The 27,101-nt window shown below is 41.4% G+C and overlaps 1 protein-coding gene across 3 annotated transcripts in view; it reads left to right on the top strand.

The window, feature by feature from the left end:
* The window catches only part of LOC128689984 (venom carboxylesterase-6), a 190,215-nt gene that overhangs the window by 56,929 nt on the left and 106,185 nt on the right, over window positions 1–27,101 (top strand). For all 3 annotated transcript variants that reach the window (XR_011392418.1, XM_070088676.1, XM_070088677.1), the window contains one exon: window positions 4,566–4,751. Coding sequence is in view for 2 of the 3 variants with exons in the window: in XM_070088676.1 (XP_069944777.1) it covers window positions 4,566–4,751 (186 nt within the window). In the remaining variant the exon portion in view is untranslated. The remainder of the gene's footprint in view (window positions 1–4,565; window positions 4,752–27,101) is intronic.

Below are 27,101 nucleotides of genomic sequence, written 5' to 3'. Positions count from 1 at the left end.
TCATATCTCTTCTTAAAGCTGTGTATAGATCCTGCCTCCTCTTCATCACTTTCCAGACTATTCCACTTCCTGACAACTTAGTAAAATTCCTTTGATTCATTTGAGTCTTTAACTTCCAATTGTGATCCTCTTATTGCTGTGTCCCATCTCTTGAACATCCTGTCCCTGTTCACCTTGTCGATTCCTCTCAGTATATTTATATGTCGTTATTATATCCTCACTCTCTCTCCTCTCCTTCAATGTCGTCAGGTCGATTTTCCTTAACCTCTCCTCGTAGGACACGCCCATTAGCTCCGGGACTAGTTTTGCTGGAAACCTTTGCACTTTCTCTAATTTCCCTACTTGTTTGGCTAGGTGTGGGTTGTAAACTGGTGCTGCATATTCCAATATGGTCCTGAAATACACGGTGTACAGGGTCCTGAACGATTCCTTATTGAGATGTCGAAATGCTATTCCTAGGTTTTCTAGGCGCCCATGTGCTGAAACATTTATTTGGTTGATATGCTCCTCAATAGATGTGCCCGGTGTTATACTCACTCCTAGATTCTTTTCCTTGAGTGACGTTTGTAATCTCTGGCCCTCTACACTGTCTTCTTTGCCCTTCCCCAATCTTCATGGCTTTGCATTTGGTGGGGCTGAATTACAGAAGCCACTTTCTGGACCAGGCCTGCAGCCTGTCCAGCTTAATTCGTAGTTCTGCCTGGTTCTCATGTGATTGAATTCTTCTCATTAATTTCACATCAAATGCAAACAGGGACACTTGTGAGTCTAATCTTTCTGTCATGTCATTCGCATATACTAGGAACTGCTCCGGTCCTAGGACTTGCCCCTGTGGAATCCCGTTCATCAAAGGCGTCAAGTGTGACACCTCGTCATGTAGCATGACTCGCAGATACGTTCCCGACAGGTATTTCCTGATCCACTGCAGTGCCTTCCCTGTTATACCTGCCTTGTACTTCAGCTTTTGTACTAATCTCTTGTTTGGTACTCTCTCAAACGCCTTCTTGCAGTCTACCCACCCCTCTCTCTCTCTTGTCTTCCTGCCGTCACCCTGTCATAGAACTCCAATAGGTTTGTGATGAATGGTTTTGAAAACCGACAAGTTGAAGAACTGAGACACTTATGCAACGTATGGGAGTCTTTATTGAAGAAACATTTCTTCAGTAAAGATTCCCATATGTTTCGTAAGTGTCTCAATTCTTAACTTGTGGGTTTTCAAAACCGTTCATCACAACTGTCAGACACTGCATCATCATGGGGTCATGTTACAAAGAATTCTTCGAAACGTGTCCAATCTTTGGACGAAAACCTACTTAGACTAGTGGATGGTTCCACTATGACCCTGCCTCCTCCTGCTTCGCCTCACCTCACTACAGTATATAAGCCACTGCTACGGCCCTGTGCTGTACTTTCTACATGATTGATGGACTGAACACATCGACTCAAGGCTGAGGGACTGATTACCTCAGACTCGTTCTCTCCTTATACTTTCCTGCTTTGTACAGAACTGATGAAGCCACTGTGTGGCGAAACGTTTCTTCAGTAAAGATTCCCATAAGTTGCATAAGTGTCTCAATTCTCCAGTAGATATGCAGGTTCGTGACACAGAATTTCCCGTCCCTAAAACCGTGTTGGTTATCGTTGATTAGTTCATTCTTTTCTATGTGCTCCACCACTTTTCTCTAGGTAATCTTCTCAATGACTTTGCATACTCTACATATCAGTGACACTGGTCTGTAGTTTAGTACTTCGTGTCTGTCTCATTTTTTTTAATAACTGAGACTACCTTTACTGTCTTTCATGCCTCAGGTAGTCACCCTGTTTCGATAGATGCATTGTGGTACACATAACAATTCTGCCCCCTCTCTCAGGACCCATAAGATGTTATCTGGCTCCATCGCCTTTGAGGTATCTAGCTTGCTTAGCAGCCTCTTCACCTCCTCCTCGTTTGTATGTATTCTTTAAAACACTTAATAGTGTACTCCACCTTTTCGTCTTTCTTCAATCTCTCCTGTCTCCTCTGTGAATACTTCTTTGAATCTTATGTTGACCTCCTCACTACTCAAGGTGAATGAGTTGTATATATTTTGGTAGAATTACCGACAATACGTAAAGTAAAAGGACACAAGTGCAACTAATGTGGCATTTTATTGTGGGAACGTGTCGCTCTCCAGGAGCTTTGTTAAGCCATTACAACTTGACAAAGCTCCTGGAGAGTGAAACGTTGCCACAATAAAATGTCACATTAGTTGTGTAATGGCTTGACAGAGCTCCTGGAGCGCGAAATGTTGCTACAGTAAAATGTCACATTAGTTGCACTTGTGTCCTTTTACTTTGATGATGAGTTCGAGCCCTACTATTTCATCCTCTTCTTTCTCTGGTAGTGTCCCTAATATGTTGATGCATGAGGTTTTCCAGTACCACCTCCATCTTGCCTCTCCATGTTTCGGCCCCCCCTCCCGTGTGTGTGTGTGTGTGTGTGTGTGTGTGTGTGTGTGTGTGTGTGTGGGTGTGTGTGTGTGGGTGTGTGGGTGTATGTTAACCACTGTGAACATTTTTTTTTTAATTTCCAAGTATATACATTATTTCTCAAATAATTAAGGCTGAAATATCTCACATGTGTCCATGTTGAAGGTTTAGCTAAGGCACGTGTCAAGTATTATTTATGAGTGTCATGTCAGGCATAGATTAAATTCCTCAAAAATTCTATTAATTATAAATTAATCTAATTTATATATCCCTGAACTAATATTCATGATATCAACACAATTTTATATGAGACTTGATTCGATTATATTTTGACCCTTAAAATCAATTAGGTGGGTAAAATTTCTCATAAGAATAAATAGAGCGTTTAGACTCTTGCCCAGTTCTAATGCACTATTTATGTTTGAAAGGTTTGAAAGAGATGTTATTAACGTTCCATTGTTTGAATGTCGTCCCATATATTACGACTCTTTCCTCTCTTTATTCGCTTTCTGTTAGCTTCCCTTAATTAAATTACTTCCCTCCTTGGTAAGTCCCGACGATTCATGTGTGCTCTTCCCTACTTCCATTAGCGAAAGCTCACTTGCCTACTTTACCTTCATGCTTGCACTACACTGCGTCTTTCGTATGGGTTAAGCGCTTCACATGAATATAATAATAATAAGAAGAAGAAAATTCATAATAATAATAATAATAGTAATAATAATAATAATAATAAGAGATCAATTCCATTCGCATGTATTGCAGTTTACACTGATGGTTCCAGATCTGCTGTTTAATAAGAATAAGAATAATTATAATAGTATATTTATTTACTACAAGTACATGTACAAGGTATACAGGCATGGCTGACATCAGTGACGTACTACTATATAAAAGGTCGTTTGTTATGCAGAGCATTTCTGGCAAATTACGTCAGTTTTGCCCCAGGATGCGACCTACACCAGTCGGCTAATTACCAGGTTTCCATTTTATTGATGGATAAACAGACAACCGGTGTAAAGAAACACGCCCAATGTTTCTACCCTCGCTTGGAATTGAACCCAGACCCTCGCCGTGTAAGGTGAAAGCTCTAGCCACCAGGCCACGGGGATAAGCATTGCTACCTGACAGTCATGCGAGATCATTCACGGGTCTTGGACAGTGTTTTCGCAGCTGTGTCAAGAACAGTTCTCACTGCAGCCACACAAACTGTATCGTTAGTCATAGTTGTTTCGGACTCCCACAGTGCATTTTAGGCAATCCAGAAATTCGACTCTGTTCATCCCGTCGTTCTTTTCATTCAACTTTGGTTATGCCACATATCAACTAAAAATAAAAAGTAAGGTTTTTCCTGGTTCCATAGATACGTTTATGCTCGGGGTAAGGGACAAGGAGAGTCAGCACTCGGTCTCTGTTCATGATCTCCCAGTTTCCCACAAAGTGTTCCTTAGTCCAAATTGGCTTACAACAAATTTCTTTCTGCCAAGCCACATTTAGGTTCCTGGCCATCTTTTCCTTATTGCCTGAAGGACTGTATTCTCCCTTCTTGGCTACATGCGCCTCACTCATGCATTGCCAATTTACCAAATCTTATTAGATTGTCCGTCCATTCTGCGGACACGCAGAAATCATTTGTGTCGTCTCTGCCGTCCCAGCAAACTTACTCTACCTAACATTATTGTTGAAATTCCTACCTTTGATACAGACTCTACCTTTGACTTTTTCACAAAAACTAACTTATAGCCCCATTTGTAATTTAAATTTTCCTTTTGCATTATTCACTACACCCTCACTCATATTCTGCCCTGTAATTCCTCACCAACTTTGCACAGTCCGGCTTTTCCACATTCCTCCCCTGATGTACTATTACTCTGTCGGGAACAGTGCTTAATTTGATTTTATTATTATCATGTTGTAATGTCACGTGCACACACACAATATACGACTCACATACTGTTATGTTTTTCTCTTTAGTCCGGGTTTCTTGTCGAGAGAAAACTAATTCCTGGCAACTTTAAAAATATATCACACCACCTAATTATTTCAGGCTTTCAAATAGCAATAATTAAAGAAAAAACTTGTTTATTTCAACTCAGGTTTCCTGTCAACTGAAGACTCGGTGATCCCCGGCAATTTCGGGCTGAAGGATCAGACGCTGGCGCTGCAGTGGGTGCAGCGGAACATTCACAACTTTGGTGGAGACAAGACCAAAGTCACTGTCTTTGGTGAGAGCGCCGGTGGTGCTTCTGTCCACTTCCATATGCTCGCACCCAAGTCCAAAGGTGAGTGAACATTTTATGTTCTTCAGGAATCAAGAAAGTATCTCCTGTAACTGATCATTATCAGAATGCCTTAAGTATCTGCTGTCCTACCTGAACTATGTTTTCCACTTAGCTTGAAAACTAGATTTATTTCGGAAAGTATCATCCTCATCACAGAAACCCAATCAACTATACCTCAATGAATCTCCAAATTCTCAAGATGAAGAAGAGGTACAGATAAACTCCCTCAAGTGTTACCGTTCAGTCATCCCAGACAGGTCAAAAACTAAAAATAACACCTTCAACTGGCCTAAAATTATTGACGTCTTTTGATCTACCTGCAGCATAAGAGTCTCAGAAATGCCCTGGAGCCGTATATCAACAACTTTAACCTTCAGGAACGCAAGGAACTGACACTTAACCAAGTTTAACAGTGATCATATTTATGGAATAACACACAATGCACACCCTGTGCTCTAACAGACTATATGCAGACCTGGGCAAACTGCGACTCCTGAAGCTACTACTCTATGCGGCTACCGAGACACTATTAGGTTTCACTGCCATTATTCCTAAAATTTTATAGCATGTACTAATATAATATTTTATATATATATATATATATATATATATATATATATATATATATATATATATATATATATATACACTGATCTCTGGCTGAAGTTGACTCGAACCTACGAACCTTGGAACAAGGTACGCAGTGTTTTACCAATCTACCCACACTGGACCAATATCTTGGAGTCCAGCTTGCGCTAGACTTGCGCAAGCTGTTTAGATGGTTAGCTAATGGAGTTTAAAACCTATCAAGTACACTACAGTCATTAAGGGATTAAAATAAACTTCCATCAGGGCAAATATCCTCTCTTAAAAGAGAAATTATATACTAATCAAAACTTCAGGAACTACACCTAAGTTAGTACCACTTTTGGTACGGACCTTGGTAATGCATACAGACAAACTGGTTTAGAAAGTCACGTGAGCAAACACTTGGACATATTTTTTAGGGATCTTGATCACTTCTATCATACAGAGTTTCAAGTAGGTTCGCCAGGACGGTCCTGGCCTGGATCTTCTCCATGTGTGACCCAAACTTACCGAATAGGCCGAACCCCGTTAAGAAATCAACTTTCCGAAATAATTCTTTTAGAGAAATTCATATCAAATTTCTCGTAGACAACAATATACAGATTTATAATTTTTGGACCAAAATTAACTTAGAAATCTCAAGTAATCTCCCTTAAAATAAGGAAATGATTTTTCGCCAAATTCTGCTATATACATCATAAAATAATACATTTTTTTAGTGTTACTTAAAATTGGTGATATTTTTTTTTTCGTTTTGCTCAGACCTATTTTCACAGTTTTATATCAAAAACAAATTTTCATTTTAGTAATTCGGCAATGTGTACTTTTGTCAAATAGGCCAAACTCGCCAATTGGGTTGAAACTACTGTTTCCCGGCACTCGATCCCCCGTCACTTTGTCCCGCCCCATGGGAAGCAAGACAATGTTCATAATGCTCTGTCTACTGAACCATCAATCCTGCCAACAACATAAGCCTAGCGAACTAGGTTTGCATCATGTTACAAGGCTATACTTGGCCCTGATACGCTCAGAGCTAAGTTTTATCTACTCCTGATTGAATAATAACCTTCACAAGCAGTCTATATATTAATGAAATGAAACAAGTGATTTTAAATCATTAATGAAACTGCGGCTGGCCGAAACTCGATCCCGCGTCACGTTGTCCCACCCCATGAGAAACAAGACAAAGGACAACAATTGCAACACTCTATCCACTGGACCATCAATCCTACAAACAACGTGAGCCTGGGAAGCTAGGCTTGCATCACGTTGCGAAAACATACGTAGCCGTAGCAAGCTCAAAGGTCAGTCTAATCCAGTTTGAATACCAGCTTCCACGAGCAGCCTATATATTAATGAAATTATTAATAAAATCCCGAAAATAGCTTTGAGATTGCCACGACCACGTATGTCCTCACAAAGTGATGCAAGCCTAGTTCGCTAGGCTCTTGTTGTTTGTAGGATACAGCATCGTGAACTTTGTCTTGCTTTAATAGCGTATGGCTATGGCAGAGTGGCTACCTTTTTTTTAAGTGGGGGCTCTGGCCCCTCAAAAGTTTTCCATTTCCTCATATTTTTTTTAAATGTTTCTCCTCCTCCCCTTTCCCGCCCCTACTCCCACCCTAACTCCAGGATAGCCTCTGCTCCATTTCTTTGAATGAAGTATTTGAGGGGTTACCAGATTTTTCGAATTTCCTCTGATCAAGTGCGCCATTTCCCCTGAACAAATTTACCTTACCCAAAGGTAAGGTATGTTTAGCCCTAGATAACCCAACGAAGTGTGTATACATTATAGTTATATATGCTATAGTATTAACCTCCCAGGATAACATTTTTTGTCAGTTTTTAAGGGACATATTTGCTTAAAAGAATGCAGAGGTGACTCATTATTCTCCATTATTTTTAAAAACTTTGTTTGCAGTTTTTATATATATTTATACAATTTTATTCCTGATGCAAAAACTTCAGATAAATCGTTCTAGTTTACTCAGAAAAATTAAACTCAACAACCTAAACAATTTTTCATTCACGCCATAAACTTTCCAAATACAACATCTTACAACATTCATGCACTCACAATTTTTTATTCATTACTTATAACATTTCATATAACAATATAAGAAATAGACACTCAAAATTTTAATTTGTCACAACGATAACAACACCCAACAATATTCATGCACTCACAAATTTTCACATCTTATAACATTGAAGTACTCACAATCTGTTAATGATGAGCTTGGGGAAAGTGATCACAAATCACTCATATTTAATATATCAAGGAATTATCCTAATAATGACAATCAAGTCTCTGTCCCTGACTGCTGCATGTCTGATTTCATAGGACTGAGAAATTACCTGGGTGGGTTGAACTGGAATGATCTGACTATCGGCCAGGTAGGTGGTGATGGTTGCTGATATGAAGTTTCCCAGAGCATAGTTCTAGCTGCTCAGTCAACTTATGTTCCAAATAAGGAAATCAGATCAAACAAAAATGTTCCTAAATGGATAAACAATAGATTAAAGCATCTCATTGCTCAAAAGAGCATATATAGGCGAATCAAAAGAGGAGAGGATCAGTTAAGAAATCAATATATTCAGTTAAAGAGAGATAAAAAAGGGAATAAGAAAAGCAAAAGGAGATTATGAGGTTAAAGTTGCAAGAGAATCGAAGACTAACCTAAAAGATTCTTTCAGGGGTACAGAAGAAAGGGTAGGAACAAGATAGGCCCACTCAAAAGTTTCTCGGGTCAATTCACCGGCAGTGATAAGGAAATGTGTAGTATTTTTAACACTTACATCTTCTCAGTTTTTACACAGGAAGATACTACAGATATTCCAGAAATAATAAATTATGTAGAATATGATAATAATAAACTATGCATGATTAGGGTCACAAGTGACATGGCCCTTATACAAATAAATTAAAACCTAATAAATCCCCAGGCCATAATGTACTGTAAGCACGGATTCTAAAAGAATATAAAGAGGAACTTAGTGAACCTTTGGCTAATCTTTTCAACATATCACTACAAGGTGGCATAGTGCCAGATAAGTGGAAAATGGCAAATATGACAGGTCCTTAGCTTCGAATAATACACCAATAAGCCTAACCTCCACAGTGGGAAAATTTATGGAATCAATAATTGCCGAGGCAATTCGTAGCCATCTTGAAAAGTATAAACTGATCAACAAGCCTCAGCACGATTTTACAAAAGGGTGTTCCTGCCTTACGAATTTATTAATTTTTTTCACTAAGGTATTTGATGAGGTAAATTATGGCAATGAATATATTTGTGTATATGAACTTCAGTAAGGCTTTCGATGGAGTCCCTCATATGAGACTATTGAGGAAAAATAAGGCACATGGAAAAGGAAAGAGAACATTTTTCCTGGATAGAGGCATTGTTGACAGATAGGCAGAAGAGAATTTGTATAAAGTGGGAGAAATCAGAGTGGGAAAGTCTCACGAGTGGTGCTCCAGAGGGGTCAGTGTTGAGCCCCTTGTTGTTCACAATCTACATAAACGACATAGAAGAAGAAATAAATAGCGATATAAGCAAGTTTGCCGATGACGCCAAAATAGGCCGACGAATTCATTATGACGAGGACATTAGAGCACTCCAGGAAGACTTAAACAGACTGATGCAGTAGTCGGAGAAGTAGCAGATGCAGTTTAATATAGACAAATACAGACTTCTAAACATTGGACAGGAAAATAACCCTGCCACATATGAACTATATAACGTAGATCTTAATATTACTGATTGCGAGAAGGATTTGGGAGTTCTGGTTAGAAGTAACGTAAAACTAAGACAATAGTATATATGTGTTCGCAATAAAGCGTACGGAGTCCATGGCTTCATATCATGAAGCATAAATAATAGGAGTTCTCAGGTTGTTCTTTAAACTCTCTATATCCTTGGTTAGGCCTCATTTAGATTATGCTGCTCAGTCTTCGTCACTGTATTACAGAATGGATGTAAATGCTCTGGAAAACGTACAAAGGAGGATGACTAAGTTGATCCCATGTATGAGAAATCTTTCCTATGAGGTTAGACTAAAGGCCCTGAATCTGCACTCTCTAGAAAGGCGTAGAATTCGGGGGAATATGATTGAGGTGTATAAATGGAAAACAGGAATAAATAAAGGGGATGTAAATAGAATGCTAAAAATATCTAGCCAAGGCAAGACTCGCAGCATTGGTTTTAAGTTGGAAAAATTCAGATTTAAGAAGGATATACTGTGAAACAGAAACCTGTAACTGTTTTGCATGATGGTAGGATTGCTGGTTTCTTTTTCTGTCTCATAAACAGACACGCACATGCATATATATATATATATATATATATATATATATATATATATATATATATATATATATACATCTAGGTTTTTCTCCTTTTTCTAAATAGCTCTTGTTCTTCTTTATTTCTTCTATTGTCCATGGGGAAGTGGAAAAGAATCTTTCCTCCGTAAGCCATGCGTGTCGTATGAGGCGACTAAAATGCCGGGAGCAATGGGCTAGTAACCCCTTCTCCTGTAGACATTTACTAAAAAAGAGAAGAAGAAAAACTTTATAAAACTGGGATGCTTAAATGTGCGTGGATGTAGTGCGGATGACAACAGATGATTGCTGATGTTATGAATGAAAAGAAGTTGGATGTCCTGGCCCTAAGCGAAACAAAGCTGAAGGGGGTAGGGGAGTTTCAGTGGGGGGAAATAAATGGGATTAAATCTGGAGTATCTGAGAGAGTTAGAGCAAAGGAAGGGGTAGCAGTAATGTTAAATGATCAGATATGGAAGGAGAAAAGAGAATATGAATGTGTAAATTCAAGAATAATGTGGATTAAAGTAAAGGTTGGATGCGAAAAGTGGGTCACAATAAGCGTGTATGCACCTGGAGAAGAGAGGAATGTAGAGGAGAGAGAGATTTTGGGAGATGTTAAGTGAATGTATAGGAGCCTTTGAACTAAGTGAGAGAGTAATTGTGGTAGGGGACCTGAATGCTAAAGTAGGAGAAACTTTTAGAGAGGGTGTGGTAGGTAAGTTTGGGGTGCCAGGTGTAAATGATAATGGGAGCCCTTTGATTGAACTTTGTATAGAAAGGGGTTTAGTTATAGGTAATACATATTTTAAGAAAAAGAGGATAAGTATACAGGATATGATGTAGGGCGAAATGACTGTAGTTTGTTGGATTATGTATTGGTAGATAAAAGACTGTTGAGTAGACTTCAGGATGTACTTGTTTATAGAGGGGCCACAGATATATCAGATCACTTTCTAGTTGTAGCTACACTGAGAGTAAAAGGTAGATGGGATACAAGGAGAATAGAAGCATCAGGGAAGAGAGAGGTGAAGGTTTATAAACTAAAAGAGGAGGCAGTTAGGGTAAGATATAAACAGCTATTGGAGGATAGATGGGCTAATGAGAGCATAGGCAATGGGGTCGAAGAGGTATGGGGTAGGTTTAAAAGTGTAGTGTTAGAGTGTTCAGCAGAAGTTTGTGGTTACAGGAAAGTGGGTGCGGGAGGGAAGAGGAGCGATTGGTGGAATGATGATGTAAAGAGAGTAGTAAGGGAGAAAAAGTTAGCATATGAGAAGTTTTTACAAAGTAGAAGTGATGCAAGGAGGGAAGAGTATATGGAGAAAAAGAGAGAGGTTAAGAGAGTGGTGAAGCAATGTAAAAAGAGAGCAAATGAGAGAGTGGGTGAGATGTTATCAACAAATTTTGTTGAAAATAAGAAAAAAGTTTTGGAGTGAGATTAACAAGTTAAGAAAGCCTAGAGAACAAATGGATTTGTCAGTTAAAAATAGGAGAGGAGAGTTATTAAATGGAGAGTTAGAGGTATTGGGAAGATGGAGGGAATATTTTGAGGAATTGTTAAATGTTGATGAAGATAGGGAATCTGTGATTTCGTGTATAGGACAAGGAGGAATAACATCTTGTAGGAGTGAGGAAGAGCCAGTTGTGAGTGTGGGGGAAGTTCGTGAGACAGTAGGTAAAATGAAAGGAGGTAAGGCAGCCGGGATTGATAGATAAAGATAGAAATGTTAAAAGCAGGTGGGGATATAGTTTTGGAGTGGTTGGTGCAATTATTTAATAAATGTATGGAAGAGGGTAAGGTACCTAGGGATTGGCAGAGAGCATGCATAGTTCCTTTGTATAAAGGCAAAGGGGATAAAAGAGAGTGCAAAAATTATAGGGGGATAAGTCTGCTGAGTATACCTGGTAAAGTGTATGGTAGAGTTATTATTGAAAGAATTAAGAGTAAGACGGAGAATCGGATAGCAGATGAACAAGGAGGCTTTAGGAATGGTAGGGGGTGTGTGGACCAGGTGTTTGCAGTGAAACATATAAGTGAACAGTATTTAGATGAGGCTAAAGATGTCTTTGTGGCATTTATGGATTTGGAAAAGGCGTATGACAGGGTGGATAGGGGGGCAATGTGGCAGATGTTGCAAGTGTATGGTGTAGGAGGTAGGTTACTGAAAGCAGTGAAGAGTTTTTACGAGGATAGTGAGGCTCAAGTTAGAGTATGTAGGAAAGAGGGAAATTATTTCCCAGTAAAAGTAGGCCTTAGACAAGGATGTGTGATGTCACCGTGGATGTTTAATATATTTATAGATGGGGTTGTAAGAGAAGTAAATGCGAGGGTCTTGGCAAGAGGCGTGGAGTTAAAAGATAAAGAATCACACACAAAGTGGGAGTTGTCACAGCTGCTCTTTGCTGATGACACTGTGCTCTTGGGAGATTCTGAAGAGAAGTTGCAGAGATTGGTGGATGAATTTGGTAGGGTGTGCAAAAGAAGAAAATTAAAGGTGAATACAGGAAAGAGTAAGGTTATGAGGATAACAAAAAGATTAGGTGATGAAAGATTGGATATCAGATTGGAGGGAGAGAGTATGGAGGAGGTGAACGTATTCAGATATTTGGGAGTGGACGTGTCAGCGGATGGGTCTATGAAAGATGAGGTGAATCATAGAATTGATGAGGGAAAAAGTGAGTGGTGCACTTAGGAGTCTGTGGAGACAAAGAACTTTGTCCTTGGAGGCAAAGAGGGGAATGTATGAGAGTATAGTTTTACCAACGCTCTTATATGGGTGTGAAGCATGGGTGATGAATGTTGCAGCGAGGAGAAGGCTGGAGGCAGTGGAGATGTCATGTCTGAGAGCAATGTGTGGTGTGAATATAATGCAGAGAATTCGTAGTTTGGAAGTTAGGAGGAGGTGCGGGATTACCAAAACTGTTGTCCAGAGGGCTGAGGAAGGGTTGTTGAGGTGGTTCGGACATGTAGAGAGAATGGAGCGAAACAGAATGACTTCAAGAGTGTATCAGTCTGTAGTGGAAGGAAGGCGGGGTAGGGGTCGGCCTAGGAAAGGTTGGAGAGAGGGGGTAAAGGAAGTTTTGTGTGCGAGGGGCTTGGACTTCCAGCAGGCATGCGTGAGCGTGTTTGATAGGAGTGAATGGAGACAAATGGTTTATAATACTTGACGTGCTGTTGGAGTGTGAGCAAAGTAACATTTATGAAGGGGTTCAGGGAAACCGGCAGGCCGGACTTGAGTCCTGGAGATGGGAAGTACAGTGCCTGCACTCTGAAGGAGGGGTGTTAATGTTGCAGTTTAAAAACTGTAGTGTAAAGCACCCTTCTGGCAAGACAGTGATGGAGTGAATGATGGTGAAAGTTTTTCTTTTTCGGGCCACCCTGCCTTGGTGGGAATCGGCCAGTGTGATAATAATAATAATAATAGGAAAGCACTGGTTTGGTAATAGAGCTGTGGATGAGTGAAACAAACTCCCGAGTATCGCCATAGAGGCTAGAACGTTGTGAAGTTTTAAAAATAGGCTATATAAATACATGAGTGTGTGTGGGTGGGTGTGAGTTGGGCCTGACTAGTTTGTGCTATTAGGTCAGATGAAGTGTTCCTTCCTTAAGTGAATGTGTCCTGACCTGGCTTGGGCTGGTGGGGGATTTGGACCTACCTCGCATGGGCCATTAGGCCTGATGCAGTGTTCATTCTTTATTGTGTTTTTATGTTCTTATGTTATCCCTGGTAGGTAGCACAGGCAACTCTCTCTCTCGAGGCGTATAAAGGAATAGAGATCCCACATTAGCTACCTACTCAAGATTCAAGACTTCAACTACCAAAAGTTCGAAGCAACAGTCCTTGCTATTCCTGTTCTTAAGTCTGCCCCGCGATCGCCTTAGCTGCTGGGTTAAGCCCTGGCTCTATTTCTACGACTAAGAACACTCCTCTCCAGAGCTATTCTTCGTCTGTCCCGTCTTCCACGCTCATCCGATTGGGATCTTACCTGAACTTGTTCATTCGTTCGTTCATATTAGCTACAGAAGCATACAAACGCGAGGGTTGGGGATACCATTGTTGTGAAAGTTGTAAGTTGTTGTGATTGTTGTTGTTGTAATGTGAGTGTTATTAGTGAAATATTGTTTTAATCCAGTATGATTGTATCTATTGGAGCACTGAAATCTCAATGTACTGATTGGAAGTGGGGTTGTGAAATTTATAAAATGCTGGTGTGAATGAAAATTGTTTTAGCAGTGTTGTGAATGTGTTGTGCAACTGTATTATGTGCTGGTGTTATGTGATGTTAATGTTGTTGTCGTAATAATGTGTTGTGACAACTGAAAGTTGTGAGTGCATGAATGTTGTTGGGTGTTGTAATTGTTTTGACATTTGTGTTATGTGTTGGTGTTATGTGACGGTGTTATATGTTGTAATAACATATTAGTGTTGTGAATATTGATGGTTTTGTGAAAAATTATTGTGAATTTTAGGTGTTGTAAGGGATGTGTTGTGAACAATATTGTAATGTGGGTGTAAGTTGGTGGTGTTATAATAATGCTGTGAAATGTCCTGATCGAAAAAAATTGCGAGTGTTTGAAAGTTATAAGCTGTAATATCAAGTTGGTAATGTGGGTGTTGTGAGTTGTGTTGTGAGTTGCTATGTGTTGTGAACTGTCAAGATTGAAAAGAACATAAGGACATAAAGAATAAACACTGCAGCAGGCCGCCTGGCCCATGCATGCTTTCATGGATAAAGTTGTCTCCACAGACTTCTCAGTGCACCACTGACTTTTTTCCCCTCGTCAATTCTGTGATTCACCTCGTCCTTCATAGACCCATCTGTAGACACATACACTTCTAAATATCTGAATACATTCACCTCCTCCTTACTCTCTCCCTCCAATCTGATATCCAGTCTTCCGTTACCTATTTTTTTGTTATCTTCATCACCTCACTCTTTCCTATATTCACTTTTAACTTCCTTCTTTCACATACTCTACCAAACTTATCAACCAACCTCTGCAACTTCTCTTCAGAATCTCACAAAAGCACAGTGCCATCAGCAGAGAGCAATTGTGACAACTCCCACCTTGTGGTAGATTCTTTATCTTTCAGCAAACACCCGAGCATTCACGTCTCTTGCTACTCCATCTATAAATATCTTGAACAACCATGGTGACATCATACATCCCTGTCTAAAGCCTGCTTTCACTTGGAAATAATCCCCCTCTCGCTTCACTATCCTCGTAAAGCTTTTTACCGCTTTCAATAATCTCCCTCCTATTCCTTACATTTGCAACATCTGACACATTGCCCCTCTCCCTATCAACCCTATCATATGCCTTTTCCAACTCCATAAATGCCACAAAAACCTTTTCACCATTATCTAAATACTGTTCACCTATGTGTTTCACTGCAAACACTTGGTCTACACATCCCCTACCTTTCCTAAAGCCTCCTTGTTCATTTGCTATCCTGCTCTCCGTCTTACTCATAATTCTATCAATAATAACTCTTCCATAAGCCAATGATGATGCTTTTTAAATCACTTATTCCCTCTAGGCTGGAATACTGTTGTACTTTAAGGTAGTCATTGCAGTGATGTATAACCCACCACAGAACTGCAGGAGACCAAGAGAAGAATACGAAAAGAACAACAGAACGATGGTGGACACACTGGCTGAGGTGGCAAGAAGAGCTTGTTCGAGCAGAGCAAAGTTACTGGTTATGGGTGATTTCAACCACAGGGAGATGAAATGGGAAAACCTGGAGCCACATGGGGTTCCCAAATGTGGAGAGCCAAGATGATGAGTGTGGTACTGGAAAACCTCATGCATCAATATGTCATGAACACTACCAGAGAGAGGGGAGGATGAACCGCCAAGACTGGACCTTGTGTTCACCCTGAGCAGTTCAGACGTTGAGTACATCACATATGAGAGGCTCCTTGGAGCTAGTGATCATGTGGTTCTGAGCTTTGGTAACATAGTAGAGTTACAAGTGGAGAGGGTAACAGGAGATGGATGGGAAAAAACAAACTATAAAAGGGGGGAATACATAGGAATGAGGAACTTCCTGCAGAAGGTTCAGTAGGAGAGAGAATTGGTAGGAAAGTCAGTATATGAAATGATGGAATACGTAACAACGAAATGCAAGGAGGCAGAGGAAAGGTTTGTTCACAAGGGCAACAGAGGTATTGGGAAGACCAAAGAGAGACCTTGGTTTACCCAAAGGTGTAGGGAGGCAAAAACTAAGTGCACTAGTGAACGGAAAAGGTACAGAAGACAAAGGACCCAGGAAAATAAGATTAGTCGAAGAGCCAGAAACGAGTATGCGCATATAAGGAGGGAGGCCCAGAAACAGTACGAAAACGACATAGCGTCGAAAGTCAAGTCTGACCCAAAACTGCTCTATAGCCACATTAAGAGGATGACAACAGTCAAAAATAAGGTGATGAGGCTGAGGAAAAAAGGTGGGGAACTCAGAAGAAACGATCAAGAGGTATGTGAGGAGCTCAACACTAGATTTAAGGAAGTATTTACAGAGGAAACAGGAAGGGCTCTGGGAAGACAGGACAGAGGGGGACATCAACAAGGAATACACCAACAAGTGTTGGATGACGTACACACAACTGAGAAGGAGGTGAAGAAGCTGCTAAGTAACTTTGATACTTCAAAGGCGGTGGGACCGGACATCTCCCTGTTGGTCCTTAGAGGGGGAGAAGAAACATTGTGTGTGCCACTAACCACAATCTTCAACACATCCCTTGAAACTGGGCAACTACCTGAGGTATGGAAGGCAGAAAATGTAGTTTCCATTAGTGAAAAAGGAGACAGAAAGGAGGCACTGAACCAGTGACACTGATGTGTATAGTATGCAAAGTCATGGAAAAGATTATCAGGAGGAGAGTGGTGGAGCACCTGGAACGGAACAAGAGTGTAAACGACAACCAGCACTGATTCATGGAAGGCAAATCCTGTCTCACAAACCTTCTGGAGTTTTATGATAAAGTAACAAAAGTAAGACACGAGACACAGGGGTGGGTTGATTGCATTTGCTTGGACTGCAAGAAGCTAGAGGATCAGGCACGTATAACAGGAAGGGCACTGCAATGGATCAAAGAATACCTGACAGGGAGGCAACAACGAGTCATGGTACGTGATGAGGTATCACAGTGGGCACCTGTGGCTAGTGGGGTCCCACAGGGGTCTGTTCTAGGACCAGTGCTATTTTTGTTATATGTGAATGACATGATGGAAGGGATAGACTCAGAAGTGTCCCTGTTCGATGTGAAGTTAATGACGAGAATTAAATCAGATAAGGATCAGGCAGGACTTCAAAGAGAACTGGACAGGCTGGACACCTGGTCCAGCAACTGGCTTCTTGAATTTAACCTCGCCAAATGCAAAGTCATGAAAATCGGGGAAGGGCAAAGAAGACCGCAGACAGAGCATAGGCTAGGTGGCCAAAGACTGCAAGCCGCAGTCAAAGAGAAAGATCTTGGGGTGAGTATAACATGGAGCATGTCTCCGGAAGCACACATTAACCAGATAACTGCTGCAGCATATGGGCGCCTGGCAAACCTGAGAATAGTGTTCCGACACCTTAGTAAGGAATCTTTCAAGATACTGTACACCGTGTACATCATGCCCATACTGGAGTATGCAGGACCAGTTTGGAACCCATACCTGGTCAAGCACGTCAAGAAATTAGAGAAAGTGCAAAGGTTTGCTACAAGGTTAGTTCCAAAGCTAAGGGGAATGTCCTATAAAGAAAGATTAAGGGAAATCGGCCTGACGACACCGGAGACAGGAGGGTTAGAGGAGACATGATAATAACATGCAAAATACTGCATGGAATAGACAAGGTGGACAGAGACAGGATGTTCCAGAGAGGCTACACAGAAACAAAGGGTCACACTTGGAAGTTGAAGACTCAGATGAGTCAGAGGGATGCTAGGAATTATTTATTCAGTCATAGAGTTGTCAAGAAGTGGAATAGTCTAGCAGGTAATGTAGTGGAGGCAGGAAATATACATAGCTTTAAGACGAGGTATGATAAATCCCTTGGAGGAGGGAGAGAGAGGAAATAGTAGCGTTCAGTGAAGAGGCGGGGGCCAGGAGCTGAGTATCGACCCCTGCAACCACAGTTAGGTGAGCACAGACTTCTGCTGAACACTCTAACACTGTATTCTTAAACTTACCCCATACATCTTCTACTCCTTGGCCTGTATTCTCACTAGCCCATCTGTCCTCGAACAGTTGCTTATATCTTACCCTAACTGCCTCCTCCTTTAGTTTATAAACCTTCACTTCTCTCTTGCTGCTTACATATTCCTTGTATCACATCTACCTTTTACTCTCAGTGTAGCTACAACTAAAAAGTGATCTGTTATATCTGTGGCCCCTCTATAAACATGTATATCTTGAAGTCTACCCAACAATATTTTATCTACCAATACGTAGTTCAACAAACAACTGTCATTTAGCCCTACATCATATCTTGTGTTTATTTATCCACTTTTTCTTAAAATTCGTGTTACCTATAACTAAACCCCTTCCTATACAAAGTTCAATCAAAAGCTCATCATTATCTTTTGCACCTGAATCCCCAAACTCACCTACCACACCCTCTCTAAATGCTTCTTCTACCACAATAACTCTTTCACTTGGCTCAAAAGTTCCTACATACTTGCTTAACATCTCCCAAAATCTCTCTCTCTCTCCTCTACACTCCTCTCTCTTCTCCAGGTGCATCCACACTTATTATGACCCACTTATCACATCCGACCTTAATTTTAATCCACATAATCCTTGAATTTATACATTTATACTCCCTTTTCTCCGTCTGTAACTGATTCTTTAACATTATTGCTACCCCTTCCTTTGCTCTAACTCTCACAGATACTCCTGACATAATCCCATTTATTTCCCCACTCTGAAACTCCCCTACCCCTTTCTGCTTTGTGTCGCTTAGGGCTAGGACATCCAGATTCCTTTCAGATATGCGTATATATATATATATATATTAGCACACTGGCCGATTCCCACCAAGGCAGGGTGGCCCGAAAAAGAAAAACTTTCATCATCATTCACTCCATCACTGTCTTGCCAGAAGGGTGCTTTACACTACAGTTTTTAAACTGCAACATTAACACCCCTCCTTCAGAGTGCAGGCACTGTACTTCCCATCTCCAGGACTCAAGTCCGGCCTGCCGGTTTCTCTGAATCCCTTCATAAATGTTACTTTGCTCACACTCCAACAGCACGTCAAGTATTAAAAACCATTTGTCTTCATTCACTCCTATCAAACACGCTCACGCATGCCTGCTGGAAGTCCAAGCCCCTCGCACACAAAACCTCTTTTAACCAATCCCTCCAACCTTTCCTAGGCCGACCCCTACCCTGCCTTCCTTCCACTACAGACTTATATACTCTTGAAGTCATTCTGCTTCGCTCCATTCTCTCTACATGTCCGAACCACCTCAACAACCCTTCCTCAGCACTCTGGACAACAGTTTTGGCAATCCCGCACCTCCTCCTAACTTCCAAACTACGAATTCTCTGCATTATATTCACAACACACATTGCTCTCAGACATGACATCTCCACTGCCTCCAGCCTTCTCCTCGCTGCAACATTCATCACCCATGCTTCACACCCATGTAAGAGCGTTGGTAAAACTATACTCTCATACATTCCCCTCTTTGCCTCCAAGGACAAAGTTCTTTGTCTCCACAGACTCCTAAGTGCACCACTCACCCTTTTCCCCTCATCAATTCTATGATTCACCTCATCTTTCATAGACCCATCCGCTGACACGTCCACTCCCAAATATCTGAATACATTCACCTCCTCCATACTTTCTCCCTCCAGTCTGATATCCAATCTTTCATCACCTAATCTTTTTATCCTCAAAATCTTACTCTTTCCTGTATTCACTTTTAATTTTCTTCTTTTACATACCCTACCAACCTCTGCAACTTCTCTTCAGAATCTCCCAAGAGCACAGTGTCATCAGCAAAGAGCAACTGTGACAACTCCCACTTTGTGTGATTCTTTATCTTTTAACTCCACGCCTCTTGCCAAGACCCTCGCATTTACTTCTCTTACAACCCCATCTATAAATATATTGAACAACCACGGTGACATCACACATCCTTGTCTAAGGCCTACTTTTACTGGGAAATAATTTCCCTCTTTCCTACATACTCTAACTTGAGCCTCACTATCCTCGTAAAAACTCTTCACTGCTTTCAGTAACATACCTCCTACACCATACACCGGCAACATCTGCCACATTGCCCCCCTATCCACCCTGTCATACGCCTTTTCCAAATCCATAAATGCCACAAAGACATCTTTAGCCTTATCTAAATACTGTTCACTTATGTTTCACTGTAAACTCCTGGTCCACACACCCCCTACCTTTCCTAAAGCCTCCTTGTTCATCAATTATCCTATTCTCCGTCTTACTCTTAATTCTTTCAATAATAACTCTACCATACACTTTACCAGGTATACTCAACAGACTTATCCCCTTATAATTTTTGCATTCTCGTTTGTCCCCTTTGCCTTTATACAAAGGAATTATGCATGCTCTCTGCCAATCCCTAGGTAGCTTACCCTCTTCCATACATTTATTAAATAATTGCACCAACCACTCCAAAACTATATCCTCACCAGCTTTTAACATTTCTATCTTTATTCCATCAATCCCGGCTGCCATGCCTTCTTTCATTTTACCTACTGCCTCACGAACTTCCCCCACACTCATAACTGGCTCTTCCTCACTCCTACAAGATGTTATTCCTCCTTGCCCTATACATGAAATCACAACTTCCCTATCTTCATCAACATTTAACAATTCCTCAAAATATTCCCTCCATCTTCCCAATACCTCTAACTCTCCATTTAATAACTCTCCTCTCCTGTTTTTAACTGACAAATCCATTTGTTCTCTAGGCTTCCTTAACTTGTTAATCTCATTCCAAAACTTTTTCTTATTTTCAACAATATTTGTTGATAACATCTCACCCACTCTCTTATTTGCTCTCTTTTTACATTGCTTCACCATTCTCTTAACCTCTCTTTTTCTCCATGTACTCTTCCCTCCTTGCATCACTTCTACTTTGTAAAAACTTCTCATATGCTAACTTTTTCTCCCTTACTACTCTCTTTACATCATCATTCCACCAATCGCTCCTCTTCCCTCCCGCACCCACTTTCCTGTAACCACAAACTTCTGCTGAACACTCTTAACATTTTTAAACCTACATTTTTAAACCTACCCCATACCTCTTCGACCCCATTGCCTATGCTCTCATTAGCCCATCTATCCTCCAATAGCTGTTTATATCTTACCCTAACTGCCTCCTCTTTTAGTTTATAAACCTTCACCTTTCTCTTCCCTGATGCTTCTATTCTCCTTGTATACCATCTACCTTTTACTCTCAGTGTAACTACAACTAAAAAGTGATCTGATATATCTGTGGCCCCTCTATAAACATGTACATCCTGAAGTCTATTCAACAGTCTTTTATCTACCAATACATAATCCAACAAACTACAGTCATTTCGCCCTACATCATATCCTGTATACTTATCCTCTTTTTCTTAAAATATGTATTACCTATAACTAAACCCCTTTCTATACAAAGTTCAATCAAAGGGCTCCCATTATCATTTACACCTGGCACCCCAAACTTACCTACCACACCCTCTCTAAATGTTTCTCCTACTTTAGCATTCAGGTCCCCTACCACAATTACTCTCTCACTTGGTTCAAAGGCTCCTATACATTCACTTAACATGTCCCAAAATCTCTCTCTCTCCTCTGCATTCCTCTCTTCTCCAGGTGCATACAAGCTTATTATGACCCACTTTTCGCATCCAACCTTTACTTTAATCCACATAATTCTTGAATTTACACATTCATATTCTCTTTTCTCCTTCCATAACTGGTCCTACAACATTACTGCTACCCCTTCCTTTGCTCTAACTCTATCAGATACTCCAGATTTAATCCCATTTATTTCTCCTCACCGAAACTCCCCTAGCCGCTTCAGCTTTGTTTCGCTTAGGGCCAGGACATCCAACTTCTTTTCATTCATAACATCAGCAATCATCTGTTTCTTGTCATCCGCACTACATCCACGCACATTCAAGCATCCCAGTTTTATAAAGTTTTTCTTCTCTTTTTTAGTATATGTCTACAGGAGAAGGGGTTACTAGCCCATTGCTCCCGGCATTTTAGTCGCCTCATACGACACGCATGGCTTACGGAGGAAAGATTCTTTTCCACTTCCCCATGGACGATAGAAGAAATAAAGAAGAACAAGTGCTATTTAGAAAAAGGAGAAAAACCTAGATGTATGTATATATATATGCATGTGCGTGTCTGTGAAGTGTGTCCAAGGTGTAAGTAGGAGTAGCAAGATATCCCTGTTATCTAGCGTGTTTATAAGACAGAAAAAGAAACCAGCAATCCTACCATCATGCAAAACAGTTACAGGTTTCTGTTTCACAGTCATCTGGTAGGACGGTAGTACTTCCCTGGGTGGTTCCTGTCTACCAACCTACTACCTAAAATCAATAACAACACTGCACTATATATATATATATATATATATATATATATATATATATATATATATATATATATATATATATATATATATATATATATATATAATATGCAGGACAAGCCACGGTGGTGGAAATCTTTAGCTCAGGTACTTTCACACTTCTCAGTGCATCATCAGGAGCTGTGCAATGTTGCAAAGGAGCAACCAACAGGGAGAGAGGTCTCAGAGTAGCGTAGTGTCACCGGCCACGGTTACCCTTAGACTGGGTTAGTGGTCGGTGCCAACCCCACCCTAACATCATCCCCCTACTCCCCATATGGGGTAGGAGGTTTTCTGAGACATCAAGAATGAAATTATAATATATAAAAAACCAGCCCGAAGCTTTTTCTAATCGTTTATAACATGTGGTTTGAGAAAATAAGTTTCTCGTTAGATACTGTAGACATGGACAGCTATTATTCTGTGTGACCTTTTCAAATAATGAAAGAAAGGAATACAATGTGCTCTTTGTCCGTTTAAATGTCCTGCTCTGAGGTACTCAAACCACATGACCTGTTAAAAACGATTAGAAAAAGCTTAGGGCTGGCTTTTTATAACACATTATCAAGGAACTATATCACCTGTTTACTGTGATCTTATTGCATGCATACACACACACACACACACACACACGCACGCACACACACACACACGCACACACACACACACACACACACACACACACACACACACAAATATATATATATATATATATATATATATATATATATATATATATATATATATATATATATATATATATATTATATATGTATGTCAACAATACTGCGCTAGCCAAGGATTCGAATCCATGTTGTACTGGCCTGCCTCATGGTAAGCGAGAACCACGTGACGCTTTAAACCACAGGACCACCCAACCCTACAAGAATGGCGCAGCCAGCACACAGCTAGCTGTTGGGCCGCCATCCGAGGGCATACGGAGGTGTGGAAGCTTCTAAGCTCCCACACCTCCGAGGAGCATTTATATATGCCCTCGGATGGCAGCCCAACAGCTAGCTGTGTGCTGGCTGCGCCATTCTTGAAGGGTTGGGTGGCCTGTGGTTTAAAGTGCCATGTGGTTCTCGCTTACCATGAGGCAGGTCAGTACAACATGGGTTCGAATCCTTGGCTAGCGCAGTGTTGTTATTGATCAATAACACTCGTTTCTGGTCTTGCATGTCAGCCCTTGGTTTTGGAAGTTAAAACCATATAGACCATATCGGTCGGCTTGCGCATCACCGCAAATACACGTATATTCCATGTGAATTGGGGCAGCAAGTTTCAGAGCCACTGCAGTACGGAGGGTCTTAGGGTCGAGGCACATCCCATTGCCGATATGGTAACTGTTTGGAGGAAATTCCCAGAGTGATGTGCGCTCACAGCTTGGTGATGGGCAGTCTCCCTGTCTGATGTTGCAGCCCTGAGCATTTTGGCAAACACCTTTACAGCGATGGGGCCATCCCAGCTTGACTGTTTGTAAGCCAGTACTGCACTAGGGTTTGGTGATTGAGCAGCAAGAGTTTCCCATTTATTGATGGCACTGGAATAGTTAGGGTCCTGTATTCCTGCTGAGACACTGAGGTTATCAGGAAGAAATTGTCTTATTAACTTGTTTGATGCTATGGAAGAGGATAGGAAAGCTGATAGGGCAATCTGGGAGGATCTGCATACTCCCAGCCTGACCGGAAGTGAGGCTTGCAACCACTGTCCATCATCAAGGGAAAGATTCAATGCACTCTCTAGCATTGTCTTAATGAGAGAGTCATATTCCTTGAGTGTTGGACTGCTGAAGGCTGGGGAGCATCTCAGAAAGTAGGTAAGTTTTGGGATTGATAGGCACATGGTGAGTAGGTAGAAGGCATTATGTGTATCAATGTCTTTCATCCTTCCTTCCATTGCCCGGAGGTCTGAGACTTTTTTTCCTAGGATCAGATCGATGGCACTGGACCCAACAGGACCGCCAAGAAGAGTGCTGTTGGCTGGATCAATGACTCGTGCTCCTGGTAAAACAGCATTAGTATTCTGGATTATCTGTCGATTGGGAGAAACTATTTCACATTTGGTGGGGTTTAAAGATTGGCCCAGGCTTTCTTCCATGTCTTTAATTTTTCTTATGTCTTCTAGGAGAGATTCTGTTGTGCCAGCTAGGGTACCATCATCGAAGAAACAGATATTGAGCTCACTGGAGAGTGCTTCTGTGACTTCCTTGATGACTAAACAGAATAGAAAGGGAGCGAGAGGGTCCCCCTGTTACACACCCTCACACGAGTCAGTTTCATGGTCCCCAAACAATAGTTTAGGAGTCACACTGTAACACGAATCTATGAAGGGATAGAGGGAAGGGAAGTTTCTAGAAACTGCTTGGAGAGCAGCATCCCTTCTGACTAAGTTGAAAGCATTGGCAAATTCCAATTTGATCAAAGCTTTTTCATTAGACATGTTGTTGATGTATACTCGTGCTCTGTGGGCAGCTGCTTCACAGCCTTGTTGAACACCAAACCTAGCTGAGTTGGATTGAACATTGCAACAACTTTTTGACTCGCCCTTCTTACTGCAGCCTTGGCGACTAGGCACCGAAGGGTGTTGCCCACTGCATTATTATTATAATCAAAGGGGAAGCGCTAAACCCGGAGGATTATACAGCGCCTGGGGGGGGGATGTGGAAGGCATTCAGGCTTAATTTGGGGAACTGGAGCACAGATCCAATTCCCTAAATCAAGAACCCCTCACCAACATCAAGGAACCTTCCTTGAGGGGATTGCCCACTGCAATGGGCCTGATTCCTCTATTCTTTTTCCGGAGGGCACAGAATGAGGCACCAAAGAAAAGGGGGTATAATGGCCTCTGGGACACTGCCAGCCAGGCACAGGTTGGAAAATTTGGTGAGCTTAGACAGCAGCCTCTCTGAAACATCACCAAGTGCTGGATAGAGCATTTGTTTTAAGTGTTGAGGCCTTAAACCGGTAAAACCTCCTGCTGATCCCTGTGGAAATGACATAGCAGCTTTACACATATCAGCATCCTGTAAGGTTAGATGTTCTTCGCCTGTTGCAATGTCAGGGAGGTCAGTGTTGGTACTGGGAGCCCTGGGTAGATGTTTTTCCTTCGGAGCTTGTACCGTACTGACGTCCTTAGGAGCGATGGTATCCTCACTGGTTATAAGCCTCGGAGCTCCAATAGTATTTATTACCCGCTTCTATTGTTTTGCTAATTTGGGTTCTGATTTTTGAGGTGTCAGGTGTCCTTTTGTTGGCATTTGCCCGGCGGGTGTTTATCGCCCTAGGGGGGAGACGGACGAGACTGTCATCCCTAGGGAATCTATTTATTGCCCTAATAACATGTGTTACTAGTGACTTGTCCCTCCTTGGTGGAACAGCCAAACAGGCATTGCTAAAAAGCAGTAGGTTGTGCCAGGATCCGTTGTTTGAAGGAACATGATTAACCCTCTTCAGAAGGTCAGTGAATTTGCTAGAAGCTTGAGGGTGAGCTGCTCTGGGGATGTGTCAGAGTCCTAGTAGATGTTAATTTGATTGCAGATTTGAGGTCCTCTGAAGAGGTGAAGTCACGGTAGCTGTCAGCTCTGTCTGCTGGGAGGGGCTGTTGGTTGTTCCCATTTTGACCTCTCCTGGATCCTAGACATCCATTGTGTGCACGGATGCTGCCAGTTGAGGGACTGAGTGCACATTCCCTGTGGCACACCTGGCAGATACCTCATGAACTACGACTTTGGCTCTGTTGTGAAGATTCCTGGGAACCCGGGACTTCTTGTGACATTGCTGATATCGTGGGGGTGGGAGGGCGCCAGCTGTGGGGTAACGGGTGAAGGACAGCATGGACATGGGGGATGATGGTGGGGGAGTAGCAAGCGGCAGAGCAAGTAATTGCTGGGGCAGTAAACGGCAACACCCTTGGTCAGGAAGTCAGTGGGCCTAGACTGGGATGAGGGGAGAGGACCAGGGATGGGGGGCAGAGGGAGTGGCCCTGTGTGTTCACTAAAGATGCACATCACTAACTTTTGCTAATTGTTGTACACTTATTATTCCATTTAGAAAAAAAACCCTCGCCATTTGGCACACTAATCACCATGCTCTCACTGTTATCCGAGGGGTTCTTCTGTTCAGCATCCAAAAGCTTCGGAAGTACTGTCACCAATCATTGCAACACTCTTTAACAAATCCATTGAATCCTACCCCACAGTTCTCAAAATAGCGAGGGTCACTCTGATACATAAAGGAGGAGACCACACAGACTTGAATAACTATAGGCAAATTTCCAACTTACACCCTCTCTCTAAAATCTTTGAAAAATTAATTCATAAGCGAATCTGTTTCTACCTCACCTCCCACAACATACTCAACCTCTGTCATTTTGGGTTCAGACCTAATAAAAATACGAATGATGCTATTATACACATGCTAAAACAAATATACACTGCATTCAGGAAAAAAGAAGTCCCATTGGGGATCTTCATTGATTTACATAAGGCTTTCGATAGTTGACCATGATTTGCTGCACATAAAATTGTCTCACTATGGTATAAGAAGGCACTCCCTCAACTACCTAAAGTCTTACATCAGCACCAGAAATAAATATGTGTACACAAATAGAGCAAACTCTTCCACACAGACAATTACAGTTGGTGTCCCACAGGGAAGTGTCATTGGCCCTCTTCTCTTTCTCATTTACATAAACGACCTACCAAATGCATCACAACTACTCAAACCCACACTATTTGCAGATGACACTACATGCGTCTTCTCTCACCCAAGCCCATTCATGCTAGCCAGTACTGTAAATACCGATTTACAGAAAATATCTACCTGGATGAT

This window comes from Cherax quadricarinatus, chromosome 25 (assembly GCF_038502225.1).
Source record: "Cherax quadricarinatus isolate ZL_2023a chromosome 25, ASM3850222v1, whole genome shotgun sequence".
In the NCBI taxonomy this organism is placed as follows: Eukaryota; Metazoa; Arthropoda; class Malacostraca; order Decapoda; family Parastacidae; genus Cherax; species Cherax quadricarinatus.
This window is presented reverse-complemented; position numbering and strand designations above follow the sequence as displayed.